The sequence below is a fragment of the Podarcis filfolensis genome (genome assembly GCF_964270895.1).
Source record: "Podarcis filfolensis genome assembly, chromosome: 1".
Classification (NCBI taxonomy): Eukaryota; Metazoa; Chordata; class Lepidosauria; order Squamata; family Lacertidae; genus Podarcis; species Podarcis filfolensis.
Window position 1 is genome coordinate 84,096,018 of NC_139604.1, and position 18,928 is coordinate 84,114,945.

Genomic DNA, 18,928 nt, shown 5'->3' on the forward strand with positions numbered 1-18,928 from the left:
GGATCTGTAACTCCCAGTCCCACATTTGAACTTCAGGGTCCATTTTACCTAGTTTGCCTGACTTATGTTGGCCAGATGCTTGGATTGTGGAACTGCCTGAATAACAGCCTGGATAGTCTTTGTGTGAATTTGCTGCCATTTGGACAGAGCTTCCTCTGATTTGGCAGACACATCTGAGTCTTGCAAAAGCTGTTTTTCTCTTAGTGTGTTTAAAATAGTAATAATCATAACAGCCACCAATTTATAGAATAATTCTAGAATCCAGGGCAATGCCATACATGTGGGATAGAAAAGAGCCCTAAAACATATCTGTTTTAGCACAACCATGCTAATTTTTAATATTAACCGGGGGGTGGGAACTGAATCATACGTCCAGAGTGTGGCAGTTCCTTTTTTATGCTGTTTCCTCTATAAGAGCATGAGGGGAAGTGTGTATAAATGCAGTTCCTACCTTCAACCCGCAAATCAGTGACTGCAGATCAATCTTCCCTGGGCCAGAGTGTCTTTGACTTGCTTGACAGGCCTGAGCTGGCTACCAGATGTTTAACTTGTCCTCGGCCTGTGGTAATTTATTTATCTGTTTATGTATTTCACCAAGAAAGTATCTGTTGCATTTCTGAGCAGTTTGCAAGGGAATTCTGAGGGAACAGTAGCAACATATAATGTTACCAGGAGGGTTTCTTTTTTAAGTGTCTTGCTTCAGTCAGGAGAAACATTTGGAAACGTGATGTTGGTAACGTTCTTCCTCTGCTTATTCTCCAGACCTTGTTTAAACATGTGGCTGAACTTTCTAGCAGCACAGACTTGTCTGGCTGTATCGATTAGGCTCTTTTTATAAAAAGAAGAAGAGAAGGGGGGTTACTTTGATCTCTGTACACTTTCAGCCATAAAAATTAAAGTAACACTCAAAAGTGTCAGACATTTTTTTTACTTGTTAAAAGTGAACTATTAGGGTCCCTAATGATTTATTGCATGGTGCAAAACTACTGAAGCAAGAGCAATATAGCCCCTATGTGCTGTTTAATTTAAGGAGGCATGCGAATATCTACGGCTCTGTGACTTGAAATGGAAGCTTTGTGAGAAGTAAGAGGACAGCTTTTCAGCATTGTGTTGACAGAAGTACTGACAGATAGTGTTCTGTGCTCTTAAACAGTTAGGACTATACAACATTTCTACCCATTCATCAGCTGTTTCTGTTCCCCTTACAAGAAAGATAAAAGCAAAAGAGCAAAGAAATGTAACATGGATTCAGCTGAACATAATTTTTGAAAATGAAGGCGAAGCAGACCAGTCTTGCTCTAAACCACATTTTTCATTTTCAACCTTCATGCAGCTGGAAGCTACCTTTCTTTAACCATGACGTGGTTGTGTTTAAAATTTGTTTCTTTGTGTCCCAAAATATACATTTAATAACAGTTGTAGTGCTTATGAATCTCTCTGTTTATCTCTCTGCGTTGGGAATTGCCGGTCTTGTGTTCCGTGTGAGAAGCCAGTGGTTTCAGCTCTGCCTGCTTCTGTCCACTGCTGAAAAAGAGGGATAACTCTTGCTTGTTCTTGTAGCCCAGCTTGCTTGTAAAACCAACACACAGGGGGCGACAGGCATGCTAAGCTCCACCCCCATCACTGTGACCATATTCCTTGTCCAAGACTTGGAAGGCAAGGAGATCCTCATGCGCTCATGGCATCTCCCCACAGAGTTTAGAACCCTGAAAGAGCCATGGTGGTGATAAGGGGGAACTTACTGTGCTCATCCCTGCTTCCTTATGTGAATAGAATGCCTGAGGCAGGCTTATGTTTCACATTGATGATAAATGCTAAGTGCCTGTTGAGGCTGAGCAAAGATTTCTGCTCTTCTTGCTGTTTAAGGTTTAACTTGGCACACTTCCTGTATATTCATAGAAAAACAAGTCAGGCGTGGGGCAAAGCCAAAGTGTGTCAGCTAGGTATGGAAAAATGTTTGGCTGCTGCTGTTGTCGTTTTTACCTAGTTCTAATGCTCTTCGACATGTAGTTGCTGGACTTACACTTTGCCATTCTTCTGCTACGGTAATAAAGCGAGCACTATGTCCTATATGAGCAACAGCTGTTTTCCCTATTAATCTAAAGTTTAGACTCAAAACTTTCCTATGAGTATATTTTCTTAACTGTTCATAGAAGAATGTATGCTGTCTTCAACATATGAGCATGTGATTACCTTTATATGTGGTCACCAGTTAGCAATAAAACAGAGACTAAGACTGCCTTTATCACCCATTCTAGCTCAATCTTTGTGCATTTCTGGTCATGAAACTGTGGTTTGGAGGCAAGGAATGTGATGTCTGAATGGAACCTGGGTTTTGCCTCTGTTCCTAACTTAGAAGTAGTAAATAGCCCATCCTTTCGGGAGCCTCTCATTTCTTCTCCATCATTGTATTATACATAAGTATGTTTTGGGTGCTTCAGAGCAGAAGAAAGGTGGAACAACTCCAGCATCTCAGGGTACTTTTAAGATAATTTATGAATAAGTCAGTTTATAAGATATACTACAGGCCTCCTTATATTTCAAAGCTAAATTAGACTAGCTTTATCATACTTATACAAGCAACTGGTATAATTTTTCTGAAATAATATAATTTAGCATGATAAGCCTTAAAATGTTTTTATTTCAATTTCACTGCCTGGTTCCTTCCTCTGCTTCCATTTAATAGACATACTTCAGTTTACATCAGAGTGTTGTGATGTTCTTAGTCTATAATACATGCACTATGCTAGTCAGCTGAAACTGTCTTCACAGCTGAGCCTGCCTATTTTCAGCTTTCTTCCCCAGTCTCTCTTTAACCATTATCTCTTCTCTTCCCCTACAGCTGTCCTTTTCAACCCTCCCCCACCCCCAAGTTTTCCCCTTAAGTTTCCTGTCTGGCCTCTCATGATCTGATCTGCCTTTATGGCACAACACTTCTGCACTGGTAGGTGCAAAGAGTCGCAAACTCAGTGACTCTGTAGCAACACTTCTGCAGGGCAAAGAAAAGGATGGGACACCATAGAGACTGCAAGGAGAGCTGCTCCCCATTTTGCATTATAGGTCTGTCCATAGGGTCAGAAATAAGGGACTGATGCTAGATCCTTGGACAAGGCCAACAAAATAAAAAATAAGGGTAGAGAAGAAGGGAAAGCCACCAAAATAATGTTTGAAAAATGTTTGGGAAATGAAACCAGGCCAGGTTTGAGCTGTGAAACCCCAGATTCTGTGGCACTAATGCATGACTGACAGCGTTAAAAGCAGGGAGAAAGAAGGAACTGAAGAGCAGAAAGACAGGGTGTGAATCTTTGGGTTTGGCAAGTAAGATTCTTGTGTAAGATTCTTGTGCATTTTCATCAGAACTGTCTTGGTTGAATTATTGGGATGTAAACCATATGAAATAAGTCAAGAAGCATTTATTAGAGTGAAAATGGAGACACCAAATGTAGACTGACCACATGAGAAGTTAGCTAGCTCTTCCATTGTTTCTTATGTTTTGACTGTGATCTGTCAAAACCAATCCACACATTATGTGGCAGTCATGTTTAATGTGAATACACTGGTGATCACAATGTTTAATGTGGTGAGCACTCAGAAGCGTCAAGGCGGAGATGCACATCTCCTGTCACTTGCGGGTAATAGTGGAGATGAATTGCCATTGGTACATATATAACAAGTAAGAAGATCTCTGCTGGATCAGACCAAAAGCTTCATCAAGTCCAGCATTCGGCAGTGGCCAGGCAGATGTTTCTAGGAAACTTACAAGCAGGGCATGCCAGAAACATCCCTCTCTTGCTATTATACCAGATCAGACTATTTGCCCAGCATTGCCTAGTCTGACTTGTTTGACTTCCAGTGGTCCTTCCTGGCCTCTAGATGAGGTCTTTGCCATCACCTGCTACCTGACACCCTTGAATGGAGATGCTAGGGCTTGAACCTGGGACTTGCCTGATGCTGAACATGTGCTCTTCCACTGAGTATGCTCCCTCTGCAGAAACTGCTATTCACTGGCGTACTGCCTCTCAGTATTTACTTACAGGCATACACAACTTCTTCCGTGCTTTACAGTGCTCACTGTAGTGAACAGTGGTACATGGGTGAAGCACACCTGTCACATTATCCCTAAAATGTCTGATTAGTGCCAGTAGCATTGCTTGTGCCAAGCAAGGGAAGCACCCATGCTGTTTTTAAATATTCACACATACACATATGTTTTGTGTGTGTGTAAATTATAACCTCAGATAACTAAACAATGCACTTCACAGATAGAACTTCCTCTCTCTTTAAATGGCCTACCTTCAATTTGTACCACCGTATTATTGGGCACGTGCATCTTTCCTTTCCTGCTCACTCCGGGAAATGTGTCTTTGAGTAATGTAGCCAGCACTGTATAGAAGCTGAGGGGTGTATTAATGATGACTTGTCCCTATTCTTGTCAGCTTGTGTTTTGATCTGGTAGTCGCTAGCAGAGTAATGAAGTGATAGGAATAAGCATCCTGATTGTATCCAGGTGCCAGGAACAAGGCAAGTGGAAAGAAACTGTAGCAGTACTGCTACCAAAGCACCTAGAAAGTTGTTGAAAAACATAAAAAAGTTCTCATGTATGTCCAAAAGTGACTTGAGGCACACTAGGAAATGATTCATACAAAACTACTAGATTTTACTACATTAGTCTATATAAAAACTGTTCACCTCATGATCAAAGCATTTGTCTTAACCCGCCTGTCCAAAGTCTAAACATGAAAGCTGAAATTGTTTTCTGTTTATTTTTGTAATAATAAGCCATATTTGCACAAACATTTTTTTTTTCATTTTTGAAAGTGCATATTGTGTGAAGTACTCTTTGTGAAGATTTATTGTTTCAGATTACTGTGTCACTAGGATATTTTTTTTTACTCGCTCCAAATGCAGTATCACAAACTGTCACTGTGGTCACTGACTGAAATGAAAAACAGTCACATCTGAAGCTGTTTGGGGGAGCATATGGTAGGTGAAAGGAATTGAAGAAAGTGAAATAGGCTGTCAGGAAAGACTGTTGTATGAAGCAACCATTTAATCTCGAATAATCCCTTTGCAAGGGAAATGAAAGCAGATGACTGCTTAACACAGCTCAAGAAAACAACTTAAATGTTTCGAAGACACTTGGTTATAACATCTCATAAGGATGACAGACTGCCTGAAGAGTCTTGATCCCTGTACTATATTGATGCGCAGTAGAGTGATATTTAGCAACCACTGCCAAGTTGACAGAGGGACAACTGAAAGTTGGCTGTAGACCAGAATTGGGCAAGGAGCAGCAGCAGTCCTGATGCCACAGTAGGGGGTTGGGGCACACCCACCATTCCCACAAGAACAGATATAATAATAGTAGTAGTAGTAGTAGTAGTAGTAGTAGTAGTAACAACTGCTTTCAGAAAGGCCCAAGGAGAGAGCAGCTGCTGAAGCAAACATCACAAAATGGGGAGGGGAAGGTTGGTCAGGGGAGTTCTGATTTACACCATTGTAACCTGTGGCAGACATTCTGTATTTATCTATAACTGTTATTTTCTGGGGACGGGGGGGGGGGGACAATATTAAGCCAAATTGTCCATCTTTTTGGCGAATACCATTAGCATAACACCTCAGTTATACTCTGCAGGTATGGAGAGAGTTCCCTGACCGGCTTGTCGGATATCCTGGTCGCCTACATTTGTGGGACCATGAAACAAGCAAGTGGAAATATGAGTCGGAGTGGACCAATGAAGTTTCAATGGTGCTCACAGGAGCAGCGTTTTACCACAAGGTAAGAAGTGACATAATTCTGAAGTGGTGGGTTTGCATGTGGCATAGGGACAGAGCCTTGTATGTCAGTAGTGGATGGTAGACACGTTATAGCATAATGCAGGCGTCGGTGATCTTCCTTTAATGTGCTGGTAAAGGCAGATATGAAGGAGAAAGAAGCCACATTCTGTTGGTGGATCCCTTTGAATAAAATGTCTATCTGTTTGGAATATTTGGATACAGACTCAGAGGTATAATGTTACGGGTTTTTCAGCAGAGGGGAAGGGCTAATATGTTTGCATACAAGTGGCTATTTTTATTCATCTCTTTGCCCTTGAATGGCACATTCCATATTTTAAAAATGTTTTTGAAAGATTCATTGATTTGAAAGAAGTTCACCGTGTGACATTAGGAAGGCTGTGTTTGTGTAGCTCAAGCCCAGACATTACATGGCCATGTGGTACTGGTTCTTTGGATCTAGGCTACTGGCACAATTAAGATTATCAGGAAAGGTTTTGAGCAACATTTAGAGTGGAATGATGAGGTAATGATTGTGTTTCCGGAAGCCGCATCTTGGTTTCTGAATGTTTCGGAAGTCGAACGGACTTCCGGAACGCATTCTGTTTAAAAACCAAGGCGTGACTGTAGTTGGTCCAGCAAGTTCAAATTGCGGCTTGCCATGTTGGATCAAGTATCTAAGCTACTGAAGAGATTAGGGAATAGAACAGTGGGGTGGGAATACATGTTGGGCATGATACACCTCTAGTGGATTTGTATCTTCGGGGCTGCCTGCTCCCATGTACCTGCTTGTGTACTGCACTAATCCTCACAAGTCTTCTCCAGTTGCCCCCATAGTGGTGACCAATGACAACCTTTCCAGTAGTGGCATGCCCACCTTTGGAATACATTCCTTTAGCGCCCATTCTCTCTGTGGCGCCAGGCAAGGATCTTTTACATTTTTAAAATAAAAGGTATTTTAAAATGCCACCTGTGTTTTGGAGTGCACACACTCCTCCAATTTTGTTTTTCTGCTGTTTTATATTTATTATGCATTTGTTTATTTTTAATTCTAATTTTGATTCTAATTTTATTATTAATTCCATTGTGTTTGTACTCAGAGCATGTATAAAATAAAAGTAATCATAAAATACAGTTGGTTCCATCCACTGGTGCAAAGGCCAACCTGAAAGGGACTGCTGCAAGGATGTGGCATAATTTTTTTGTGCAAACCTCTGTTAATTCCCAGTGGAACCTGCTTACTTAACTCCCATTCCAGTTCAAACCTGTCTTGGTTTTTTATGGTTTAGGAAACATGCAACTGCAGCAAATATTCACAAATATTACTTTTTTTTATCTCAAATCGCTTTTCCTTTCTGCAGTATTTTAACTACTTGTACACATACAAAATGCCTGGGGACATCAAGAACTGGGTGGATGCTCACATGAATTGTGAGGACATTGCCATGAATTTTCTAGTGGCCAATGTTACTGGAAAAGCGGTCATTAAGGTAAGCTTTGCTTCCGCTGTTCTCTCAGACTTGGTAATGTTGTATTTTATTCATGCCATTTTTTAAATCCCACCCTTCCTCCAAGGAACTCGATGTACATGCTATCCCTCACAACAACCCTGTATAGTAGATTACGTTTATGCTGAGAGACAGAGTGACTGGCTCAGGGTTATCCAGTGATCTTCATAATAAAGATTTGAATCTAGATCTCCCATATGTTCCCAGCTATTACTTTTGGGCAAATGTCATATGGATTTGAGGAGTTTGAGCCATTTTGGTTGCGTAAGGAGGTGTTGATCCCATTAGCTGTGATCATTCTGACCAGACAAATGTTGTGTTGGGTGGTGGGGGTGGGATGGAGGGGAGAGCAAGTTAAACATTTTTTGTTCAAATCACTGAGCAAAATTAAAAGGGGAAAACATATCCAACCCGATCCATCCCTGTCTATCTTAACTGGCAACAGCTGATTTATAGGAATGCTAATTGCAGGAATGTTAATTGCAAGATCAGTTTTTAAATGAACTTTTATCCCTGAATTAATTTCCTGACATGTTTCAACACATTTCCTTGGCCTGGATGTTCACTTTGTCTGCTCATTTCAAAGTGTGTCAACTCGGAATGAGATTTAGAGGCCTCCAGGCATTACTTCAATTAGCAAGGTCTGCTTTCCTGCCTGTCCATCATCATTTATCCAGGCTGTGTTTCCTAGAAAAGCCTTAGAAGATAAAGTGTGTGTGTGTTTGCTGTGAGAGTTTCTGAACTGTGCAAGGGCACTGCAGAGTCATTTGGCACCTCAGTGCAGTTGGGAGAGCCTCGCAGAGTTTGCCAGTCAGCTATTAAGTGAGCAAAGTGTGTCTGTTGGATTAAGGTTACGGTGAAGTATGGGAAGCTATATTTCATCGCTCTTATGGCTGCAAGAACAAATGGTGTTTATACAGGGACCTTGGCAGTGAGAAAACAGTCATTAAACAGGAATTAAGGAGCTTGTCATCGCCACTACTTTCCACTTACAGAAGGCAAAACCCCTCCAAGCATTTTTTATCGGGTCACTGTGAGTTTTGCAGTCAGCTGGGCCAGGTGGAACTAAGTGGCATAGGTTCTCTCCCCCCCCCCCTTCGAGGGTTTGACTTACAGTACAGATATGTTCAAAGGCACTCTGCTGCATTTCTGAATGCGGGGATTAATGTTTGTGCTGTGACGATGTTGTGTTGACTTTGCACAGGTGACCCCAAGAAAGAAATTCAAATGTCCAGAATGCACAGCTATTGATGGGTTATCACTAGACCAGACACACATGGTGGAAAGGTGAGTGTCGCATCTTGTTCCCTTTGCCATTCCCAGTGCTTAATCCATAAGAGTATTTGAAGTTAGGACCAAATCATTCACTGCTTTTTATTTACAAAAACATGGTTACACAAATCTAATTTGCAAAGGCAGTTTTAGCATGAGACAACTTGCCCGTTACTTATGCTGAGACGCTATCTGATTGCATCCCGAGCCCAGCAGGTCTATTGGGTTTGAATATGTACTATACACACATATGAGCACAGACATCCTTGTGCTTAATAAGAAGGCATGTCAAGCAATAATAGAATTGTTTCAAGTAAATTAAAACGATGAACTTGTTAGAATGATAGAAAACCAGAAATAAAATGGGTATAGGAGAGAGAGAATGATCTGAGCTCAAGGCTTTGGAGGTGCAGCCTGCATTGATATTTTAGCATGAAAGCAGATAGAAGTAAAACACGGTCCCCTTTTGCATATCTCCTTTCATACTTCCTTGATGACTCCATTAAAAAGCATATTTTGCTACCTTTTGAAATAGGGTTTAGTGGTATTGAACTGATTTCAACAGGCCTTTAACTGTCAAGTCTACGTTGCCATGAGAGAGGGAAAGTATGGCATATGAAGAATAATCTGAAATGCATACCTCTAAATGAGAGTAGCTGGGAGAAACAGTATTATAGTACAAACAAATTGCCTATTGTGTTATATTTCAGAATCTTGAGCTCTGTAATTCTGGATAGAAGGGCACCCAGTCAGAAGAGAAGTAGCTATTTGAAGCACACTTACCAGACATCTACACACTCCTTCCTTTAGAATGCATTGCAACTATAACAATAGGGATATTTTGTATTCACTTTGTGCTCTTTCCATCGCCATGTTTTACTGAGAAGTTAAGAGATCACTGGTGAAATGGACACTGTCACAGGCTATATGAAGGACTGATTTATGAGAAGAGATTAAGGCAAATATATATATAGCCTCCATAAGAAATTACTAAATAGGTATAAGTCTTCAGGTATTTAAGAATGTAAACACCAAGCATGGTGATAAGTTATTTTGGGTGGCACAAGGATATATAATATGAAAAAAGGGGATTAAATTCAGGAAAAGCCATCAGGAAGTACTACTTAATCATGACATCTTATGCTATAGATTAGAATAGTTTCCAATTGGAGGGGGTGGATTCCTTAGGAACTTAAAATGTGAAATGAACCTTATCCTTTTCCTCCTGTGTGGGCCCTCTGACACTCTCATCATGAGTCTTGTCAATGAACAAACTAGGCTGTCACCTATGTAGCACTATGTTCCACATTTTAACCAGGCCCTAACCTGTGTTAATTTTGAGAGGAACCTTTCCTTCCAAGCTGTCTTAAGACAGGACTGCACTAACTTTAGAGGGTTGAGAGGCAAGATCTAGTTGCACAGTATTCTTCATTTTCAATTTAATATCATAGCTGTGAATCCTCTTCTCCGTGGCTTAGATCTTATTTTGTGTTCTACCTCCCATGTTGGAGGCCATATTGCCTCTACATACCAGTTGCTGAGAATCGCAGGTTGGTTGGTTGGGTGAGTGCTGTTGTGCTCAGCTTCTGCACACAGGCTTCCCATGGGCATCTGCTTTTCTACTGTGAGAACAGAGTGCTGGATTGGGTAGGTTTGGCCTGATATTATCATATCTGGCTTCTCAGATTTTCAGGCTTAGGTATGGTTCTACTGCTGTAGACTTAAATTCCTCATCCGCACCACTTCCACAGCATATCTGGATGAGATAATAGTTATGAGAATCATCCAATGTGGGCATTGGGTGCATGAACGGGCCTGTTCTGGCTTCAGTGGTACTAGTCATGTTTCTCCCATCATTTTGGGCTGATGCATCATATTTGATCCAGATGTGTCATTCACATCAAAGGAGCACAGGGTGGTGCACTTCATACATATTTGTGTGTTCATTTTGCAGGTATCGAACTGAATATACTGCACACAAAATTAGTATCCTAGCACCTATGTTTTTGTCTGTTTTGGAAATCCAAGTTTCCAGTCCTAATGCTTACTGAGAAAAACTTTCAGACTTATAGGCATTGTTGACTTCAAGCTAGTGAAAAGTTTTAAAAGTTTCTAGTGGCCTTATGGAAGGGACACCAATACCCCACAGTGAACATCATCCTCCATGGCAATTTTTTCTTGCTTCGCTCAGCTTACTGACCACTTAATCATAATTGCCATGCCCTTACTTCCCTTGTTACTTTCACCACCCTATTCCTTACTTAAGACTTTCCCCATCATAAAACTGTTAATTAATAATAATAATAATAATAATAATAATAATAATAATAATAATAAATTTATTATTTATACCCTGCCCATCTGGCTGGGCTTCCCCAGCCACTCTGGGCGGCTTCCAAAAAAATATTAAAATACTGTAATACATCAAACATTAAAAGCTTCCCTAAACAGGGCTGCCTTCAGATGTCTTCTAAAAGTCTGGTAGTTGTTGTTCTCTTTGACCTCTGGTGGGAGGGCATTCCACAGGGAGGGCGCCACTATCAAGAAGGACCTCTGCCTGGTTCCCTGTAACTTGGCATCTCGCAGTGAGGGAACCGCCAGAAGGCCCTCGGTGCTGGACCTCAGTGTCCGGGTAGAACGATGGGGGTGGAGACGCTCCTTCAGGTATACTGGGCCGAGGCCGTTTAGGGCTTTAAAGGTCAGCACCAACACTTTGAATTGTGCTCGGAAACGTACTGGGAGCCAATGTAGGTCTTTCAAGACCGGTGTTATATGGTCTCGGCGGCTGCTCCCAGTCACCAGTCTGGCTGCCGCATTCTGGATTAGTTGTAGTTTCCGGGTCACCTTCAAAGGTAGCCCCACGTAGAGCGCATTGCAGTAGTCCAAGCGGGAGATAACCAGAGCATGCACCACTCTGGCGAGACAGTCCGCAGGCAGATAGGGTCTCAGCCTGCGTAGCAGATGGAGCTGGTAAACAGCTGCCCTGGACACAAATTTGACCTGTGCCTCCATGGACAGAATGACTCCCAGGCTGCGCACCTGGTCCTTCAGGGGCACAGTTACCCCATTCAGGACCAGGGAATCCTCCACACCTGCCCGCCTCCTGTCCCCCCAAAACAGTACTTTTGTCTTGTCAGGATTCAATCTCAATCTGTTAGCCGCCATCCATCCTCCAACCGCCTCCAGACACTCACAGAGGCATTGAATGAGTTTTTGCACCCTTTGTATTAGCATGCTCACTGGAACATCCAGCACAGTTTACCAGGGTACCTTGTAGCCATCAGAGTTCTAACAGTTATATTCTTTCAGATAAATTTGTTCTGTTACTTACTGCTAACACCATGGGGAGGTGGGGTAAAATCCAATATTATTAAATATGGATACTTTATTTCACTCAGTTGGACAATGAAAATAAACCAGTCAGTTTCAGGTTTGGGTTTTAAAGTAATGTTGTATTTCAAGCTCTCAAGTACAATCAGTGCTGTAGAGACCCTAAAGAGAATGCTTGTTTGTTTTTAGGGGAAACCCTGTTTCCAGGGAATTTTTAAAATAAAATAAAAAATCCAAGAACTATTTCAGAATGCCTTTTGGTTTCTTAACTGCTTATTTTTGCAAGGCCTGTTCTGAGCCAAATTCAACCTGACAGTGGCTCTTTAAGAGCTATGTTGGCAGCTAATCCACCCTAGTTTACAACATGTACATTGCTTTAAGAATGCATGGAATTCTAGTGGGGAGGGAATAGGGAATCTTTGACCTCTGTGGAAATGTGCAGCTGACAGCATCTCCTTTCTCTTCGCTATGATTAAATGCTTCAGTCAAAGAGCTTCACATCTTTGCCAAATCCTATATTGTATGAGGCTCCGCCTCCTGTTTCGTGCATCTGACCAAGTAGGAAAATGCATGCAATAGTTTGCTAGGTTTAAGGTGCCAATGGCCGCTTTACTGTACTTCTTGTCAGGAGCTCGTCCTACACTCAAGTAGGACCCTAGCAGAGACACATGCCCCACTGGCATGTTCTCTCCCTCCTGGTTGATTGTTCGGGAGCTTCAAAAGCTTTTTTCAGCCTGAACATCACAGCGACCAATGTCAATAGACATTGGCACACTTAGGGATCCACAGAGTGTTCGCAGTTTGCGTAACAGACCTCAGCAACTCAGCATTTTGGCTAATCTACTTTATTTACATATAAACACACATGGAGCACTGCAACATGGCTCCCTCTCTCTCTAGCATCAGACAGCAAAGAGAAAAAGGACAAAGGACAATAGTCCCACTTCACGGAACACAGTAACACAAACATCCTGTCTCCGTCACTTCCCACTCTGTGGACATACACCGCCATGTGATAGGCAAAAATCCCATGACTGCAATCATGGAGCAGGAATTCTAACACTTCCTACAACTTACACAGTGACTCCTCCGAACCCACTTGTGTGCTCACCACCCCACATGTATTTGATGTACAGCTCTGGGAAGACTAGGATCTTCAGACAGCAAGATTACAGATGCACACCTTAATTATGAGAGTAAAGGAGAGTCCCTAACTCCCCAAGCCAGAAGACTGAGTGTGATAATTTGCTACAGGAGAAAAAAGAAGGGAGGGAGTATACCTGATCTAGGAGAAAGTGGCATGCAAAGTCAGGGATAGCAGGCTGTGTCTTCTGTGTGATAGTTAAGCTCTCTCCTTAGAATCCTGTGCCAGCAAAGTTACAGTATTCCTTTCCTATTCTTTGGTCTGTGGTCTAGGGAAGCAGAAAGCTTTATCCATAAGACCGCAGAGGAAATAGGGGGTTCTGTTGGAGGTGTGAGCTACCAAAGCATTTAAAATCTGAGGTGTAAATACAGTTTTGGGCTAATGCACCTCAGTGGATAGGAGAGGGGGCTTTCTGGATGAGGGAATACTATAAGACCTGTATTCTTTGAATCATTGGAGGGTTGGGTTTTTTTTTGCAAATTCCCGTACTTTAAAAGCATCCTACCTACTTCTAAAAGGCTAAATATAGTTAAAGGGCAAAGGCCAAGTTATAGAGGAAAGTTTTTGCCTGGTGCCTAAAGATAATACAATGATGGTGCTAGGTGATGCTCCTTGTGGAGAGCATTCCACAAATGAGGAGCCACCACAGAAAAGGCCTGTTCTCGTGTTGCTACTTTCCTGACCTAAGATGATGAGCTCGGGGTTCAGGCTGGTTCGAATGAGGAGAGGCGGTCTGCAAGATATGGCTGTCCTGGATTGTTTAGGGCTTTATTGCTCACAAGCAGCATTTTGAAATGGACCTAGATTGGCAGCCAGTCCTGTCGGGGCCTGGATTGGTTTTCTATGCTTAAACTGTCTTGCCGAAATTCTGCACTAACTGAAGTTTCCCAATCGTCTTCAGAGGCAGCTCCACATATAACGCTTTGCAGTAATCCAACCTAGAGGCTACTAGAGCATCAGCAACAGTGGTTAGGCTATCCCTGCCCAGATAGAGGCACAGCTGAGCCTCCAGATGAAACTGATGGAAGGCACTCTGTGCCACCAAGGCCATCTGAGTCTCAATCAACAGCAAAGGATGCAGAAGTACCCCCAAGCTACGTACCCGCTCTATAGAATAAAAAGCAAATGATGTAAGAAGTCCACATTGGCATCCAGTGTTACGGTAGTGTTTTGAGAGAAGATTAAGCTAGATAGTAAGTGCATAGCTAAACTTAGCATATTGTAGTGAAACAGATCTGTTGCTAAGCAATGCAATTGTTTCTTTCCGTAGGTCTGAATGCATTAACAAGTTTGCCTCCGTCTTTGGGACCATGCCTCTGAAAGTGGTGGAACACCGGGCGGATCCCGTCTTGTACAAAGATGACTTCCCTGAAAAACTGAAAAGTTTTCCTAACATTGGAAGCTTGTAAAGAATAGACGCAAGGCCAACTGGATATTGGGATCCAATACACAAACAGTGACTGGTGCCGAGCATCAGGCCTTGGAGAAGAGTTCCTGGGCGTATTACAAAGAGGATGCAGAGGTGCCTCACTCCTGGTGTAATTCAAGCTTTTTCCATGGACAACACAGGGCAAAGAATCAAACCACATGCTGCTGCCGCCTTGCTACGTGGGTCTACTGAAATCCCATACAAATATTTATTTGTTCTACAGACCTTACATTCTGACAAAGAGTTAAGCACAAACAATACAGAATCCTACACACACACACACACACACACACACACACACACAGTATTTTTTCCTCTAAGGGTCATTGGTTGTCACCTAAATCTATTGTGGAATCTATTGTGGAAAACACTGCTATCTCTCCTAAGAGCTGCTTTCTGCTTTTGCTTCATAGACCCCACATTTCTCTTCTATGCAAGCCTGGTTTACATGCAGCCTTTGAGATTTGTGATTAGGATTAACTCTTGTGCAGATATGCTAGGGTTTTTTTTGCTGAGTAAGATTAGAAAAGAAGATTGGCATGACACTCTTATACAGACTTATACAGGGGGCAGGGAGATAGCAATTGGAGTAGAATAAATCATTTCCTTTACTCAAATTACTTCTTCACGAATGTGAATACATTTCATGTTTATTTTCACAGAAGAGAAGACTGCATGCTTGACCAGCCTCAGTCCCCTTTTCTTACTATGCTGAAACATTTTTTTCAGTTCAGATGCACGTGGTCAAGTCCTATGCAGCATCTAAACAAAGTTGATACTTTGAAACAACATGCCATGTTCTGATTCTTAAACGTGTTTCTGGAGAGAAATGCACTTTTTCTATTGGTTTGTGCAGGTATATTCACAGCTAATAAAAAGCAAACTTTTCTGACCAGCCACTATCTCAAAGCTACACACAAAGTGTTGGTACGTAGAATTCACTGCCCACAAGATAATTAAAATCCATTCACTGCCCCATAAAGGACCACAGTTCAGTAGAATGTGCTTCCCCTTGAAAGCAGTCAGCCATCAACCATCTGTACTTGTTGTACACGAAAACCTCGTTTATTTCTGTAGGCCTTCCCAGAAGAGGGACAAACCAATTCACAGATAGGAATTTGTTGGCACTTTTTAATGAAAACACATTGTATGTTTTACTGTATTTTGTTTTTGTTTTTTTTATACAGTGCAGGGTTAGCACTTCTGTAACAATTTCTAATAAACAAATAATACAACACATGCTTTACATGCAAACGGGTTCAGTCCCTGACATCTCAACATAGAACAGGGAAAGACTCCTATCTGAAATCCTGGGGACCCGATGTCAGTCAGTGGAGGAAATGATGAGAATGCACATACAAAATAGTTAAAGTGGTACATCAGAATTAGCTGGACTGAGGAATGAACAGACATGCTTTTGAATTGCACAGACCTCTTGCGCCTAGGACTTGCCGATCGCATGGTCGGCGGTTCGAATCCCTGCGGCGGGGTGCGCTCCCGTCGTTCGGTCCCAGCGCCTGCCACCCTAGCAGTTCGAAAGCACCCCCGGGTGCAAGTAGATAAATAGGGACCGCTTACCAGCGGGAAGGTAAACGGCGTTCCGTGTGCTGCGCTGGCTTGCCAGATGCAGCTTGTCACGCTGGCCACGTGACCCGGAAGTGTCTGCGGACAGCGCTGTCTCCCAGCCTATAGAGTGAGATGAGCGCACAACCCTAGAGTCTGTCAAGACTGGCCCGTACGGGCAGGGGTACCTTTACCTTTACCAGAAGTTAATTGGAATAACATGTATAGATTGATTTATGTTGAGTTTTTTTCTTGAGCCAGCACAGCAGCAGCTACTACCCAAACTAAAGATAATAGGCTTACGTTTATGTTCATCTAGGTGAGGAAAGACTTTTCCTCTTCGCACCAACAGTATGGCGTTCCAGTTTGATGCATTATGGAAGATTAGCACATCTCTCTGAAGCCCACTCCACTGTTGTTTTCAGAGGTTACTCTTATCTACGGTGTCTGCTCATGCGATTTACCTAACTGCAAGCTGCATGACAAGTGCTAGGAACCTTTTTCATCCTTCTCACGTGAGTCTGAATGAAAGAAATTGAGAATTGCATAGATTCTCCCCCACCCCCAGTATCCTGGTGAAAAACGGGCTTGCTCCTTGGCAGGGTGATACTGATAGAACACTGGCTGGAAGGGGGTGTTTCAACTTCAAACTCTCAGGGAGTTATAAAGTAGACTATTCCGTTCATTAGGGAAGACGGGTTTTTCCTACATAGTTTTTTCTAAAGTTTTCCAGATTACATCCTGTGCTATATCTTTGACTAGAAAATAATGATAGATGATGGAGGATTCGCTGATTTCAAAACACCAGGAGCTTTATTTTGAGCCACAAAGAAGTCTTCAGTAGAATCTGATTTGCAAAAGGCTTATCACTGTAACTAATTTTGCATCTGTTCTGAGTGAGATAGTGGGCAAAGGACTCTCCTTCCTTCTGGTTTAAGAGTGCTTCATCTAAGCTGGTTCTCTTTTCCTTGGTGCAAGGCAAGTGAGAGTGGGCCATTCTCTTTTTTTACCAGTGAGAACTTAAGCTCAACAATCTAACTACTTTTTATGTATGTTTCATTATAAACTATCATCCCTGCCCCTAAGCTCATTTTAGGAATATAGTGTGCAAGTTCTTTAAAAAGTTATCCTACATCTATTGGTGTTCCGCAATTTGATTTTCTTTATCTGGGATAAGCTCTACTTTTAAGCTGAACTGCTGCAGAATCTATGCCCATCTTTGCAGTGTTTCATGTCCTTTTAATTCTTGCCCCCATTCACAAGGCCTTAGTTTGTCTATAGCAGTTAGTTGCTCCTAATTGTAAAAATTATTTCACAATACTTCTGCCATTAGAAGGTATTTGTGTCCACCAGTGTGAACTAGGTGTAAAGTTAGGGTAAACGATTACCCTGACTTCCTTTCCATTTTTTGCAAAATTGCAAATAAGACCAGATACATATTTTTAAAATAAGGAAGAATATTTGTTCCCTAAGTGCCAGAGATTTTAAGACACCTAACAATTCATAAACCTTTGTTTCATTATAGGGCTCATTTCATAACCAATCCATTTATCTGTTTCATCAGTTAAGCACCAGCTATCTTTGACAGCTTCTGCTTCTTTATCTCACCTCTTCCACAATCCACATTTCCTAAGCTATGATAAGGATGTGGATATCTCAAACATGGTTTACTAGTTACCTTCTCAGGTGTTACTAGATCAGTATATTCTTTAGGTGTTTCTGATACACTACCAGTATCTCCAACCTGAAACATCATCCTGTTCCAACTGTATGGAATCAGGGTTTTTTCTGGAAAATGTGACGTTTCAATGTTACCTTTCAAGATGTCACCCTTGGTGATTCCTCTTAGTGTCACTGATAGTTCTTGACTTCCAGTCTTAGGGTTCATCCACACTTTCATTTGACCCATGTTTTTTGTTATATTACATATTGATCTCTCATCCTGGGTCCAAGAGCTGCTCTTTTTCCTCCACTGCTTGCTCCAATTAGAACCCGATGCTAACTGCTGAATCAGGTTTTACGAGATCCAGAGTTACTGTGTTGTCATGTTATCACCCTAAATGTGTGTATCTCGGCTGTAGTATGTTAATGCATATTTTCATAAAGGCAAATCATACATAACTGGGAGGGCAATTGTACCCACTGCCACAGGTTTATCAACTGGAAGATAAACTAAGTGGAATTCTGATTGGCAAATGGAATCTCATTTCACACATGGCATTTTTAAAGGTGTACACTAAATGTTAACTGCACATCTGAAAGTGAAAATGTGAATGCAGTAAATGGGTTTGTACTTTTGTCAGGGAGCTATGATAAGCTGCAGCTCCTTGTTGAGTGTACACTCAGTAGCAAAATGAGTGTACACTCACATTTGCTGCTGCCTAATGTGAAAACATTCAGAAGCAGGCTGAAATATCCCTTTCTTACCCACCTAGATTTCAGAAGCATTAAGTGAACAAACTCTTTGAAGGAGTTCCAGTGAAGGTTGCTTTTTAAAATAAAAGTCTTCAACCAGTAAAATGTGTCACAGGTATGGTCCTAAAACATTTCACAGCTGCATTTATATTGGAAACCATTTTTTCTTCTACTGTCTGTTTGCATTCTTTAATGACATTGTCCAGGGACCACTTTTCCCCTGTGTGTGTGTAAATGCGTTTTCTTTTTAAAAATTAAAACATTTGTAAATACAATGTGCCTGAGTCAATATATTCTCTTGATTGTACAACCTGAGGGGATAGTAATCTTAACAATGTATCAAAGATGACTTGTGATTTGGGGGTGGGGGATATTTTAAAAGAAAATATGCCAGAGTGTGTATGTTCTGTTTTACTCATGGAAAATTTTACTGTGGGTACTAGCAGCTCTACTCTGATTCTTAAAACAAAAAACAACACATAAGCAAACACA

At 41.7% G+C, this 18,928-nt stretch overlaps 1 protein-coding gene across 4 annotated transcripts in view; it reads left to right on the top strand.

Annotated features, from left to right (window-relative positions):
• Window positions 1-18,711, top strand: part of EXT2 (exostosin glycosyltransferase 2) — a 79,407-nt gene extending 60,696 nt beyond the window's left edge. For 3 of the 4 annotated variants that reach the window (XM_083601995.1, XM_083601993.1, XM_083601994.1), the window contains 4 exons: window positions 5,636-5,779; window positions 7,137-7,265; window positions 8,488-8,570; window positions 14,300-18,711. In XM_083601995.1, the coding sequence (XP_083458121.1) occupies window positions 5,636-5,779; window positions 7,137-7,265; window positions 8,488-8,570; window positions 14,300-14,438 (495 nt within the window). In that variant the 3' untranslated portion in view covers window positions 14,439-18,711. The remainder of the gene's footprint in view (window positions 1-5,635; window positions 5,780-7,136; window positions 7,266-8,487; window positions 8,571-14,299) is intronic. The other variant, XR_014545003.1, reaches the window with a different exon arrangement.
• Window positions 18,712-18,928: the final 217 nt, after the last annotated feature.